Genomic DNA, 13809 nt, shown 5'->3' with positions numbered 1-13809 from the left:
CTTGTGCATCTGGCTAACGTGGGACCTGGGGAACCGAGCCTCGAACCGGGGTCCTTAGGCTTCACAGGCAAGCGCTTAACCGCTACGCCATCTCTCCAGCCCTAGAGATCTCTATAGAAGGTTTTCTACACATTGTGAAATCAAACTGCTCAAACATACTTTGATAATACTTGATATTTTAGGCTTGGGGTAAAGAACATCAGAAATGAATTTTATAATCAAAGATATTGTGAGAAGATGCATGCTTACTTTTGCCTCTGCTGATCAATCCAGAATTTACAACTCTTCCAGACAAAGTCACAGCCCATTCCTCGGCCCCAGTCTAACTTCTCAGCCATGCTGTAATTTGCTTTGTACCAACTGCAGAAATAATTTAAACAGAACACTTTTATCACTGCTGTTTAAAAATGGACTTTAGCATGCCCATTACAAATCTCAACAATGCACAAATGGGGACTTTGAAGGTCATGGCCACAGTTGAGTATTTGCAAAGCCTGCTTCAGGATCACACAAGATCATTGCAGCAAGGTTGTATAGCCTGTCCTGTGTCAGGTGCTTTTATGTTTAGAGAGCAAGACATATTTACCATGTTTGATGTGAGGGAAAGTAGATTCAACAGGCTCTAGTTTGTATGTTAAGCATATCTCTTTACTATCTTTTTTTTTCTTTTTCAAGGTAGGGTCTCACCCTAGCCCAGGTTGACCTGGAATTCAGCATGTAGTCTCAGGGTGGCCTGGAACTCATGGCAATCCTACTTCTGCCTCCCCAGTGCTGGGATTAAAGGTGTGCACCACCACATGTGGCTTGTTTTCCTCCTTTTTTTAGACCTTCCCCAATTCCCTAAACAATTTCACTTCTACTTTCATTATATATTATATATTTTTTAATTTTTTACAAGTATTTTATTTACTTATGCTTCCCAGGCAAATGCCTTAATCACTAAGACCTTAATTTTTTTCTATCCCTTCCTTTCTTCTCCCCTTCCTTTCCACACATGTCCATAACACATAAAAACATGTACATATGCACATATACTATACACACATAAGTGCAAAAAAATCTAGAAACCACAAATGAGAAAAAACACACAGTTGTCTTAGAATATCTTACAATTATTATCACCAGTTACACCAATTTTCCAACAAATTATTTATTTACTGGCTTGGAACTCACAGTAATCCACCAACCTCTGCCTTCCTGGTACTGGGATTAAGGGTGTGCACCACCATGCCCAGATCTCAAGTTCTGTCTGTAAAGAATCATCAGGCAGAGGTAGATGGATTGCTATGAGTTCCAAGCCAGCCTGGACTACAGAATGAGATCCTACCTATGAAAACAACAACAAAATCAGAATCATCAAAATAACATGGACCAAAGAGATCTGTGAACATTTGCCACTTCCTGCTGCTGAGCTTCCATCATAAATTGTTTTTGCCATATAGCCAATTTCTTTCCTAAATTCACTCAGTGTACCAGTAAACAGATTTATCAATACACTTCTCTTAAGTCCTCTAACCTTCTTCTTTTTTTTTTTTTTAAGTCCTCTAACCTTCTTCTTTTTTTTTTTTTAAGTCCTCTAACCTTCTTCTTTTTTTTTTTTTTAAGTCCTCTAACCTTCTTTTAAATTTTTTCTTATTTTATTCTAGACAGGGAGAGACAGAGAGAGAGAATTGACACGGTAGGGCCTGAGACAGTGCAATCAAACTCCAGACGATTGAGCCACCTAAGGGACATGTGCGACTTTGCACTTGCCTCACCTTTGTGTGTCTGCCTTACATGGGATCTGGAGAGTTGAACATGGGTCCTTAGGCTTCACAGGCAAGCACCTTAACTGCTAAGCTGTATCTCCAGCCCAGTCCTCAAAACTCTTTAGGAACTGATCATGTAGCTAGTTACTTGCTTTGAGTCTCTGGATAGAACTATGGTCTCACCCCTTGGCCTCTGGCTCTCTCTCTTAATACCCTTTCATCATAGCATGTGTTATATAGGAGGCATTTGCTTAATGATAAGCTACTAGAGTGAATAAACATACTTATAAAAATTCTAGCCAACTGAGGAAAACAGATATTAAAACAATTTTTTTTTTTCAAGGGAGGGTCTCACTCTAGCTCAGGCTGACCTGGAATTCACTCTCCATTCTCAGGGTGGCCTTGAATTCACGGCAATCCTCCTGTCTCTGCCTCCCGAGTGCTGGGATTAAAGGTGTGCACCACCATGCCAGGCTTAAAACAAAATATTTTAAGTCTTGAATATCATGAAAGGTAAGTAAAAGTTGCTAATGGAACCATAACAGAAAACATGAGCTAGTCAGGGGAATTATGTGGTTTTTCTGAGGATGCAAATTTAAGCTGTGCTCAGAGGAAGCACAAGCTGGCTAAGGAAGCAAGGGCAGCACTGGCACCCAGTGGGGTTCTTAGTGGCCTACCTGAGCTGTTACATCAACTTAGTGGACTTTGATTAACATTTCTTTTTTGGCTTTCACAAGCAGCAGCATGAAGGACTACAACTACACTGAAGACAGTAAAGGTAAATATTTTCTCATGAGACTGGTTCAGGTTTTATAGAAAATGCTAGTAACTTAGTTGACAATTACAATGTGCCAAGGCATTGTACTATTTTTTTTTACATATAGTAACTCCTTTATGACTCATGAAACTCTATGAAGCAAGTATTACTGTTATCCCTATTTAACTGGCAAGTGTTTTTAATTATTGAGCCAACTCCCTAGCCCATATTATCCCTATTTTACAAAGGAGTGAACTCAGACACAGGCAAAAGTAGTAGCAATGCCTGGGATTTTAAGTTTTGGCTTCAATATCTGTCTATACATATGTTTGTTTGTTTAAAAAACTGAGATATGGGCTGAAGGGATGGTTTAGCAGTTAAGGCATTTGCCTGCAAAGCCAAAGGACCCAGGTTAAGATTCCTCAGGACCCACATTAGCCAGATGCACAAGGGGGCACACACATCTGGAGTTCATTTGCAGAGGCTGGATGCCCAGGCATGCCCAGTCTCTCTCTCCCTTCGTCCCTCCCTCTTTCTCTGTCATATAAAAATAAAATTGAAAAAAAAAACGAGATCTAATTTAGACAACACAAAATGCTCATTCATAATGTTTTGAAGTTTATTTATAAGGCTGTATAATGATTATTGCAAAATTGAGCAGAAGGCACAATGCGTTCCCAGATACTCACTATCTCTATAGACTCACAGCTTCCCTACTTTCAACAGCCCCTACCAAAGCACTACATTGGTTACAACTGGTGAATCTACACTGGTATGTCATTATTGCCTCGAGTTCATGGTTTACACTAGGGATCACTTTTCATGCTATTCATTCTGTAGGTGTGTATATTTTCCCTAACACACATGCTTAATACCTTAGGTTTGATCTGTAGCTCAACACTAAATAAGATTCATCTATCATTACAGTGTCACACAGGATAGTTTCTTTTTTATTTATTTTTTAATAGATGAGAGACATTATTCTAATAGCTATAAATACAGGGTAGCTTTTTGGGTCCTTCAGATTCTCTCTTCTCTACATATTGATCATTCCCTCTTGCACGAACCATGGCAACCACTAATCTTTACCTTGCCTCTATAGTTCTGCCTTTCATCACATAATTGAAACTGTACAGTATTTTTCATGCAGGCATCTTTCACTTACTGACCGTCATGTCATGTCTTTGGATGGTTTCTTTCTAGTGAATAGTACTGCTTTGTCATATGTAGCACAGTTTTGTGAATTTACTTATTGAAAGACATCTTGACAGCTTCCATGCTTTGCCAATTATGAGTAAAGCTAATATAAATGTCTGAATGCAGGATTTTGTGTGGCCATATTTCAACTTTTTTTTTTCTTTTTCTTTTTTTTAAACAAACAAACACATCTCTTTTATTTATTTATTTATTTATTTATTTGAGAGCGACAGACACAGAGAGAAAGACTGATAGAGGGAGAGAGAGAATGGGCGCGCCAGGGCTTCCAGCCTCTGCAAACGAACTCCAGACGCGTGCGCCCCCTTGTGCATCTGGCTAACGTGGGACCTGGGGAACCGAGCCTTGAACCGGGGTCCTTAGGCTTCACAGGCAAGCGCCTAACCGCTAAGCCATCTCTCCAGCCCTTTTTTTTCTTTTTCAAGGCAGGGTTTCCCTTTAGCTCAGGGTGACCTGGAATTTCAGTCTGTAGTCCCATGCTGGCCTAAAAATCATGTCATCATCCTACCTCTGCCTCCCAAGTGCTGGGATTAAAGGCATGCACCACCACACTTGGCTGATTTTGATATATCTGAGTAAATGTCACAGAACACAATTGCTAGATTAGATTTTTTTTTCTTAAGTGACAATGATTGGGTCTTTCTTCTTGGTTCATTTTCTTAAAAAAATTATTTATTTGAGAGCAACAGACAGAGAAAGAAGCAGAAAGAAAGAGAATGGGCGCGCCAGGGCCCCCAGCCACTGCAAATGAACTCCAGATGCGTGCAACCCTTGTGCATCTGGCTAACGTGCGTCCTGAGGAATCGAGTCTTAACTGGGGTCCTTAGGCTTCACAGGTAAGCACATAACCACTAAGCCATCTCTCCAGCCCCTAGATTTTTTATTTCTTTTTTGGTTTTCGAGGTAGGGTCTCACTCTAGCCCACGCTGACCTGGAATTCACCATATTGTCTCTGGCTGACCACAAACTACAGTGATCCTCCCACCTCAGCCTTCCAAGTGCTGGGATTAAAGGCATGTGCCATTACAACGTCTGCTAGATTTTAATTTTTTTTTTTTTAGGAGAAAGACAGAGGGAGAGAATTGGTATGCTAGGGCCTCAGCCACTGCAACTGAACTCCAGGTGTTTGCACCACCTAGTGGGAATGTGTAACCTTGTGCTTACCTTACCTTTGTGTGCCTGGCTTTCGTGGGACCTGGAAGAGTCCAACATGGGTCCTTAGGATTTACAGACAAGCACCTTAACTGCTAAGCCATCTCTCCAGCCCTAGATCATTTTATTTTATCTTATTTATTTATTTGAAAGTGAGAGCAACAGAGAGAGAGAGAGAGAGAGAGAGAGAGAGAGAGAGAATGGGTACACCAGGGCCTCCAGCCACTGCAAACAAACTCCAGATGCATATATCACCGGATGCATCTGGTTTACAGGGGTCCTGGGGAATCAAGCCTTGAACAGGGGGTCTTTGGGCTTTATGGGCAAGCACATAACCACTAAGGCATCTCTCCAGCCCGAAATTAGTTTTTTAAAGAATATATTTATTAGCCAGGCGTGGTGGCACATGCCTTTAATCCCAGCCCTTGGGAGGCAGAGGTAGGAGGATCACTGTGAGTTCAAGGCCACCCTGAGACTCCATAGTGAATTCCAGGTCAGCCTGAACTAGAGTGAAACCCTATCTCGAAAAACCAGGGAAAAAAAAGTGTGTGTATGTATGTATGTATGTGTGTGTATGTATATGTGTGTGTGTGTATGTGTGTGTGTATACATATGTATATGTGTGTGTGTGTGTGTGTGTGTGTGTGTGTGTATATATATATATATATATATATATTTTTTTTTTTTTTTGGAGAAAGAGGGAGAAAGAGGCAGATAGAGAGAATGAGAGTACCAGGACCTTCAGCTGCTGCAAGTGAACTCCACACACATGCACTAACTTTTGCATCTGGCTTACATGGTTAATGGGGAATTGAACCTAGGACCTAAGGCTTCACAGGCAAGTGCCTGAACTGCTAAGCCATCTCTCCAGCTTCCTCTCTCTCTTTTTCGAGGTAGAGTCCCACTCTAGCTCAGGCTGACCTGGAATTCAGTATTTTGTATGTGAAAATATTACAAACTGGTCATATTCCCATCAAGTTATCCACTTCTGTCCCCTTTCCACCATCTGCATTCCGCTGAGGACCCTCCTAGGTGGGGTTTTGGTATACACTGGTGGGGTCATGAATGCACCAGTCTCTGTGAGGGAAACAATACTTCAGGATACTCACTCCCTACCCCATGTCTCACAATTCTTCCATCCCTCTTCCACAATGTTTCCTGAACCTTGGAGAGCTTGTTAAAAGTCTCCTTTAGTGTTGCAATCTCAGTAGCCTCTGTTTTTCTGACTTAATGAGTTTTGAGTCTCCTCGGTGTCTTACTATCTCCCTGGAGGAGGTCCACAGGCTAGCAGTGAGAACAGCACTCAAATTTAATGTACACTTCCTCTGTAATGTTTCTTGGGTCATGGCAGCTGTGATAGATGACTCATCTTGTGTTAGGCAGTCAGCTTTCTTTCTAACGAGTCTTGTCATTCTAATGGATCACCCCAGGATTCACTGCCATTTGTTAAAACTAGATGCTCTAGTCAAGAGTGAGAGCAGCATGGATCTTAAAAAGTGGATAAAGACAGACTCTTAGAAAACTTGTTGATGGGTATAACCTCTTCTTTTACCACAAAACATGGAAACTTCCCTCTAGAGTCCTTCTGAACTATATAGGCTTTGGAATTGGTTCTCAGTACAAGCCATGAAATTCCCTCTCACTTAGTGGATCTCATAGGCAACCAGAGAGCAGCTGATTACTTTAACAACCTAAGTACCATAACCTATGCACCACTGGGTACACCTTGCCTGGCTGGTTGAATTTGTTGCTTGCAGGAAACACCACTTGTTCATACTGTTGGTGACTTTTATCTCTAAGCAACTCTCGGGGAGCTGACTTCCTTCTCAGTTCTAGCATGACCTCTCAGTATCATGTGATTGCATCCTGAGGGATCTTCAGCACTAGGGTTTTAACATTTAGTTAAGGTGGGAAATCAAGTGCTCTGGCAATGGCCTGCATTGTTTTGGGGAGCCTCATGGGTCTCCCTGACCAACAGCTCACTATAGAGAATAGCCCAATGGAATTTATTAGTAATAGACTATGGTTTTAAGGTAAAGCTTTCTCTTTCTCTACCTCTATAGAGTGCATCTACCTATCTCTTTCTCTTTCTCTATTTATTTTAGCTTTTCAGGGTAGACACTCTAGCCCGGGCTGACCTGGAACTGTGTAGTCTCAAGGTGGCCTCAAATTCATAGTGATTCTCCTACTTCTGCCTCCAAAGTGTTTGGATAAAAGGCGTGTGCCATCATGCCCCTCACACCCCCCCCCCTTTTTTTATTTTTTGAGGTAGGGCTTCACTCTGTCCCAGGCTGACCTGGAATTCACTATGGAAGTCTCAGGCTGGCCTCAAACTCATGGTTATCCTCCCACCTCTGCCTTCCAAGGTCTGTCCTTCTGGAGATACTCCCTTTGTTGCTGAGAATGCAATAATAGTGTGACCTGTTTTGAGTGACTTGATCCACCTTCCTCTGGCTGGGGTGGCCTGGGCTGGCCACACTGTAAACTGAGCAGCCTACTTTCTGGGTGGGCAGCAAGGGACTATGCTGGGTGACCTAGGGAGTATGACTAGTGCAAAGAAGGTCTAATCTAATGGTATCTGCTCAGGGTGGGTTCTGTCAAATGAGCTGGGCAGTAAAGATGGCACCAAATGAGCCTGATCCACAATCTGGGCATATACAGGCCAGGGCTATACCCAAGTGGGCAGGGGTTGTGCTCATCTGAATACTACCCCTTCTTTTTATTGAAAGTGTTCTCAGAGTTAGCAACAACCAAAAATTTTTAAATCCTTACTTTTCTTTGATTCCCACCGATAATTAAGGCAATATCAACTCTCTCTCTCTCTCTAGGGTCTCCTCTAGCCCAGGCTGACCTGGAATTCACTATGTAGTCTCAGGATGGCCTTGAACTCACCGTGACCTTGCTACCCCTGCCTCCCAAGTGCTGGGATTAAAGGCGTGCGCCACCACACCTAGCAATATCAACTATTTTCATGTTTTATTTTTTCATTCTTCAAAAAAATTTTTTCCCATTATTTTTATGCTAAATTGACTCCCATGCCATAACTTCTTATTTCTTCAGTTTTTTCTGGGCTATTTTTTTCTTCTGTGCAACCTTTTCTGGCTCAAGACCAATCTGTTCCTTTTCAGTGAGGATCATCTCAATGTGACAGGGACGGCTCTCATATGGCTTAATCCAACCATGAGTTCTATAGGTACAGCAGTGCATGCTGGGTGCTTGGTTCACCTGGATATGCTCAGTGAGCACAGAATCCACATCTAGCACCTTATGTTCAGCATTTCTCTCTGCATTTTAAAGCATGTGCACTAGAAATTCAGCACTCATTTTTGGGCCACCAACCCTGTGTCTGGTCCTACTGTTTTGCCTGGGCACACCTACCAATTCCACCATTATACCGCCAGAATGACACATGCTGCTTTAAAGTGACACCTTTCAGACACTTGGTGGCTTTTCACATATGCATACCTGTGGTATGGCCTGGACAGTTTCACTGGTGTTCTTAAAGTGAACACGAAGATTTGAACCCTTTGATTTGCATGATTTTGTGGGATGTTCTGGGTCAAGAAAGTAATAAACCTTTAGACCTGCCTTTCAAGTGCTGAGATTAAAGGCATGTGCCAAAATGCACAACAGTAAGTACATTTTGGTTTCATGTAAAATGAGGCAGGGTTGTATTCTAGCCCAGACTGACCTGGAACTAACTCTGTAGCCCAGGCTGATCTTGAATTCATGATGATCCTACCTCAGTCTCCCAAATGCTGAAATTACAGGTGTAAGCCACTTGAATGATTGTGTCCATATTAACTTAACATATAATCTTAATATTCATTTCTTTTTTTTTTTTTTTTCCGTTCGAGGTAAGGTCTCACTCTAAACAAGGCTGGCCATCCTACCTATGCTTCCCAAGTGCTGGGATTAAAGGCATATGCCCCCAAATCTTGCTTAATACTCATTTCATTTTAATAAAAAATTCATATATTTTCAGAGGTATCTTACCCAGTATCCTCCATTAATGCCAGAGTGATTCGAGACAAGACTCGGTTCTGTGTGTGAGACCCAGTCATTGCTTCATTCTGAAAATTATAGTAATTATCAATTATTAATTAGAAAATTATTTTGCAACTTCTGGTAATTTCTTTTTCATTTTGTTTTTTGAGGTAGGGTGTAGCCCAAGCAGACCTGGAATTCATTATGTATTCGCAGGCTGGCCTCAAACTCAACAGTAATGCTCCTACCTCTGCCTCCTGAGTGTTGGGATTAAAGGCGTGTGCCACCATGCCTGGCAAATAAAATATTTTTTTTTAATGTTTAGAACGGGACATATCTAGAGTACAGCACTTACCTATCATATAAAACACCCTGAATTCAATCCCCAGAACTGCAAAACAATCCATCAAAAACAGCCTTTAGAGCTGGAGAGATGGCTCAGCAGTTACGGCACTTGCCTGCAAAACCTAATGACCAGAGTTTGATTCCCCAATACCCACATAAAGTCAGATGCATAAAAGGGGTGCATGAATCTGGAGTTTGTTTACAATACCTAGAGGCCCTGGCATGCCCATTCTCTCTCTCTGTTTGTAAATAATACACACACACACACACACACACACACACACACACATTAAAAAAAAAAAGGTTTTTGGGCTAGGTGTGGTGGCACACAACTTTAATACCAGCACTCAGGAGGCAGAGGTAGAAGGATTGTCATGAGTTTGAGGCCACTGAGACTACATAGTGAATTCCAGGTTATCCTGGGCTAAGGCCTTTGGAGCTAAGGAGGATTGCTCAGGAATTAATGGTGCTTTCTTGCAAAGCCTGATAGCCCAAGTTTGATTACCCAGTATACACATAAAAAGTCAGATGTATGGCCGGGCATGGTGGCACATGCCTTTAATCCCAGCACTCAGGAGGCAGAGGTAGGAGGATCACTATGAGTTTGAAGCCAGCCTGAGAAATGAGTTTCAGGTCAGTCTGGGCTACAGTGACACATTACCCTCCCCCCCCCCAAAGAAAGTCAGATGTACAAAGTGATGCATACATCTCTGTTCCCTCAAATAAATAACTATATTTATTTTATTTTATTCTAAATATGGCTTATTTATTTGAAAGAAATAGGTGTCCTAGGGCCTCCAGAAACTGCAAATGAACTCCAGATTCACGTGCCACCTTGTGCATCTGGCTTACATGGAACCTGGGGAATCGACCCAGTGTCCTTTGGCTTTGCAGGCAAATGCCTTAACTGCTAAGCCATCTTCTCCAGCCCTTACTGTTATGAGAGAGTTCCTGCAATCAAACTCTAGACACTTGCATCATCATGTGCGTCTGGCTTATGTTATGAGTTGAACATGGATCCTTAGGCTTCGCAGACAAGTGCCTTAATCGCTAAGTCATCCCTGTATATGTATATGTATGTATATATGTATGCATGTGTGTATATTTTATTTTTTAGTTTTTTTTTAAATTTGTTTTTGTTTTTCAAGGTAAGGTCTCACTCTAGCCCAGGCTGACCTGGAATGTGCTATGTAATCACAGGGATGCCTCAAACTCATGGCAATCCTCTTACCTCTGCCTCCCAAGTGCTGGTATTAAAGGTGTGTGCCACCATGCCTGGCTATATATATGTTTGTTTGTTTTATTTATTTATTTATTTATTTATTTATTTATTTATTTATTTATTTATTTTTGAAGTAGAGTCTTGCTGTAACTCAGGCTGACCTGGAACTCACTATGTAGTCTTAGGGTGGCCTCAAGCTCACAGTGATCCTACTACCTCTGCCTCCCAAGTGATGGGATTTTCTTTTTTTTCTTTTTTCTTTTTTGGTTTTTTCGAGGTAGGGTCTTACTCTAGCCCAGGGTGACCTAGAATTCACTATGGAGTCTCAGGGTGGCCTTGAACTGATGGTGATCCTCCTACCTCTGCCCAACAAGTACTGAGATTAAAGGTGTGCGCCACCATGCCTGGCTTATTTTTTTATTTTTATTTATTTTCAAGTAGAGAGAGACAGAAGAGAGACAGAGGGAAAATGGGCATATTAGGGCCTCCTAACACTATAAACAAACTTCAGATGTATGTGCCACTTTGTACATCTGGCTTAATGTGGGCAATGACGAATCAAACTCAGGTTATTAGGCTTTGCAAGGAAGCGCCTTAACAGCTGAACCATGACTCCAGCCCCAAATAAATATTTTATAGAGTTTTAGCCAGGCATGGTGATACACATCTGTAATTCCCAGCAACCAGAAAGCAGAGACAGGAAGATCCATGCAAGTTCAAGGCTAGTATGGACAATACAACAAGGCTAGCCTGGGGTAGATTATAAGACCCTGTCTCAAATGACCTAAACATATAAATTATATATATATATGTGGTGTGGTGTATACATGCACAGGCCCTGTGTACACACATGTGGAAGCCAGAGAGAGCGTTAATTGTCCTCCTCTATTAATCTTCCTCATTATTTCTCTTAGATGGAGTTTCTCACTAAGCCTAGAATCGCCACTTTCAGTCTGGATGAGGAGTGAGCTCCAGCCATTCTCCTGTTTCTGCAGTGACACATATGCATGGCTATACCCAACTATTTATAAGGATGCTTGGGGGCTGGAGAGATGGCTCAGCAGTTAAGCACTTGCCTGTGAAGCCTAAGGACCCCGGTTCAAGGCTCGATTCTCCAGGACCCACGTTGGTCAGATGCACAAGGGGGCACATGCATCTGGAGTTCGTTTGCAGTGGCTGGAAGCCCTGGCGTACCCATTCTTTCTCTCTCTCTCTCTCTGCCTCTTTCTCTCTCAAAGAAATAAATAAAAATGAACAAAAAATTAAAAAAAAAAAAGAACATTATAAGGATGCTTGGGGTCACATTTAGGTCTTCATGCTTGCAAATTCTCCTACCTACTGATCCATTTCCTCAGTCCAAAAATATATAAAATTTAAAAGTTGTTTATTGCAGGCCATGGTGGCACATGCCTTTAATCCCAGCACTCTGGAGGTGGAGGTAGCAGGATCACTGTGAATTGGAGGCCACCTCAATACCATACAGTGAATTACATGTTAGCTTGAGTTACAGCAAAACCCTACCATGAAAGAACAAAAAAGTTATTTATAGAGCTGGAGGAAAGGCTTAGCTATAAAGGCACTTGCCTGCAAAGCTAAAGGCCCTAGGTTTAATTCTCCAAGACCCACATAAGCCAGATACACAAAAAAGGAGCTTATTACCATACAGCTCTTAAAAATAAGGCGATCCAGCTGGGTGTGGTGGCACATGCCTTTAATCCCAACACTCGGGAGGCAGAGGTAGGAGGATCACCGTGAGTTTAAGGCCACCCTGATACTACTTAGTGAATTCCAGGTCAGACTGGACTACAGTGAGACTCTACCTGGAAAAACCAAAAAATTAAAATAAGTAAATAAATAAATAATAAGGAGATGCAGGCTGGAGAGATGGCACAGCAGTTAAGGTGCTTACCTGTAAAGCCAAAGGACTCAAGTTTGATTCCTCAAGACCCACATAAGCCAGGTTTGTTTCCCCATTACCCATGTAAGCCAGAGGCACAAGATGGTGCATGTGTTTGGAGTTCATTTGCAGTAGCTAGAGGCCCTGGCACATCCATATTCTCTCTTTCTCTCTCAAATAAATGAGAACATAAAATACTTGAAAAAAATAAAATAAATAAAGAGCTCCAAGTTTGTTACTAATACACGTTTTTGGCCATGTGAACAAGCTCATGTAAGAATCACTGAAAAGGAAGTAACAGCAGGATACCATGTTAGTTCATGATTGTTCCCTGGATGTTAATGTTTGATTTGAGGCAAGAGGCTAAATAAAAATTAAACTAAGTTAGGCTGGAGGGATGGCTTAGCAGTTGAAGCATTTGCCTGAAAAGCCAAAGGACCCAGGCTCAATTCTCCAGGACCCACATTAGCCAGATGCACAAGGGGGCACATGCGCCTGGAGTTCATTTGCAGAGGTTGGAGGCCCTGGAGCGCCCATTCTTTCTCTTCCTCTGTCAAATAAAAAAAAAATATATATTTTTTAAAAAATACACTAAGGTCTAGAGAGATAGCTCACTGGCTAAGGCAGCTGTCTTCAGAGCCTAACAACCAGGTTCATTTCCCTAGTACCCACTTAAAGCTAGATGCACAGAGTAACACATGCATTTGGAGTTTCTTTGCAGCCACATTGTCTCTCTTCGTTCTCTTTACTTGCAAATAAATACAAATATATATTTTTTAAAAGTATCCTTCACAAAAGTAGACAGCTGGAGGGATGGCTTAGCAGTTAAAGGTGTTTGCAAAGGACTGAGGTTTGATTCCCTAGAATCCATATTAACCAGATGCACAAGATGGCATATACATCTGGAGTTCATATGCAGTGGCTAGAGGGCCTGGCACACCCATTCTCTCTCTCTCTCCCCCACTTTCTTTCTGTCAAATAAATAATTAAAACTAAAAAAAAAACAAAAAAAAAAACAACTACACAATAGGGCTGGAGAGATGGCTCAGCGGTTAAGGTGCACAAAGTAGCGCATACATCCCCATTTGCAGTGGCTAAAGGACCTATTATACCCATTCTTTCTGTCTTTCTCCTTTCTCTCTGGGTACAAATAATTTTTTTTTTTTTGAGATAAGGTTTAGATCTAGGTCCTGATAACCTGGAATTAGTTTCAGGGTGGCCTCAAATTCAAGGCAATCATCTTACCTCTGCCTTCTGAGTGCTGGGATTAAAGGCGTGCGCCACCATGCCTGGCTTGAATTTAGTGTACTTAAAAAATTTTTTTTGAGCCAGGCATGGTGGTGCACGCCTTTAATCCCAGCACTCCAGAGGCACAGGTAGGAGGATCACCGTGAGTTCGAGGCCACCTTGAGACTTATATAGTGAATTTCAGGTCAGTCTGGACCTCCAAAAGCTAAAAAAATAAAATAAAATAAAAGTACACTAG

At 41.7% G+C, this 13809-nt stretch overlaps 1 protein-coding gene across 2 annotated transcripts in view; it reads right to left on the bottom strand.

Moving 5' to 3' along the window:
* The window catches only part of Lmln (leishmanolysin like peptidase), an 83847-nt gene that overhangs the window by 34852 nt on the left and 35186 nt on the right, over positions 1-13809 (bottom strand). Inside the window, exons 11-12 of one of the 2 annotated variants that reach the window (XM_045148530.1) lie at positions 8869-8945; positions 250-360 (exon numbers count right to left, since the gene is read on the bottom strand). In XM_045148530.1, coding sequence (XP_045004465.1) covers positions 250-360; positions 8869-8945 — 188 coding nt within the window. The remainder of the gene's footprint in view (positions 1-249; positions 361-8868; positions 8946-13809) is intronic. The other variant, XM_045148529.1, reaches the window with a different exon arrangement.

The sequence above is a fragment of the Jaculus jaculus genome, chromosome 4 (assembly GCF_020740685.1).
Source record: "Jaculus jaculus isolate mJacJac1 chromosome 4, mJacJac1.mat.Y.cur, whole genome shotgun sequence".
NCBI classification, from domain to species: Eukaryota; Metazoa; Chordata; class Mammalia; order Rodentia; family Dipodidae; genus Jaculus; species Jaculus jaculus.
This window is presented reverse-complemented; position numbering and strand designations above follow the sequence as displayed.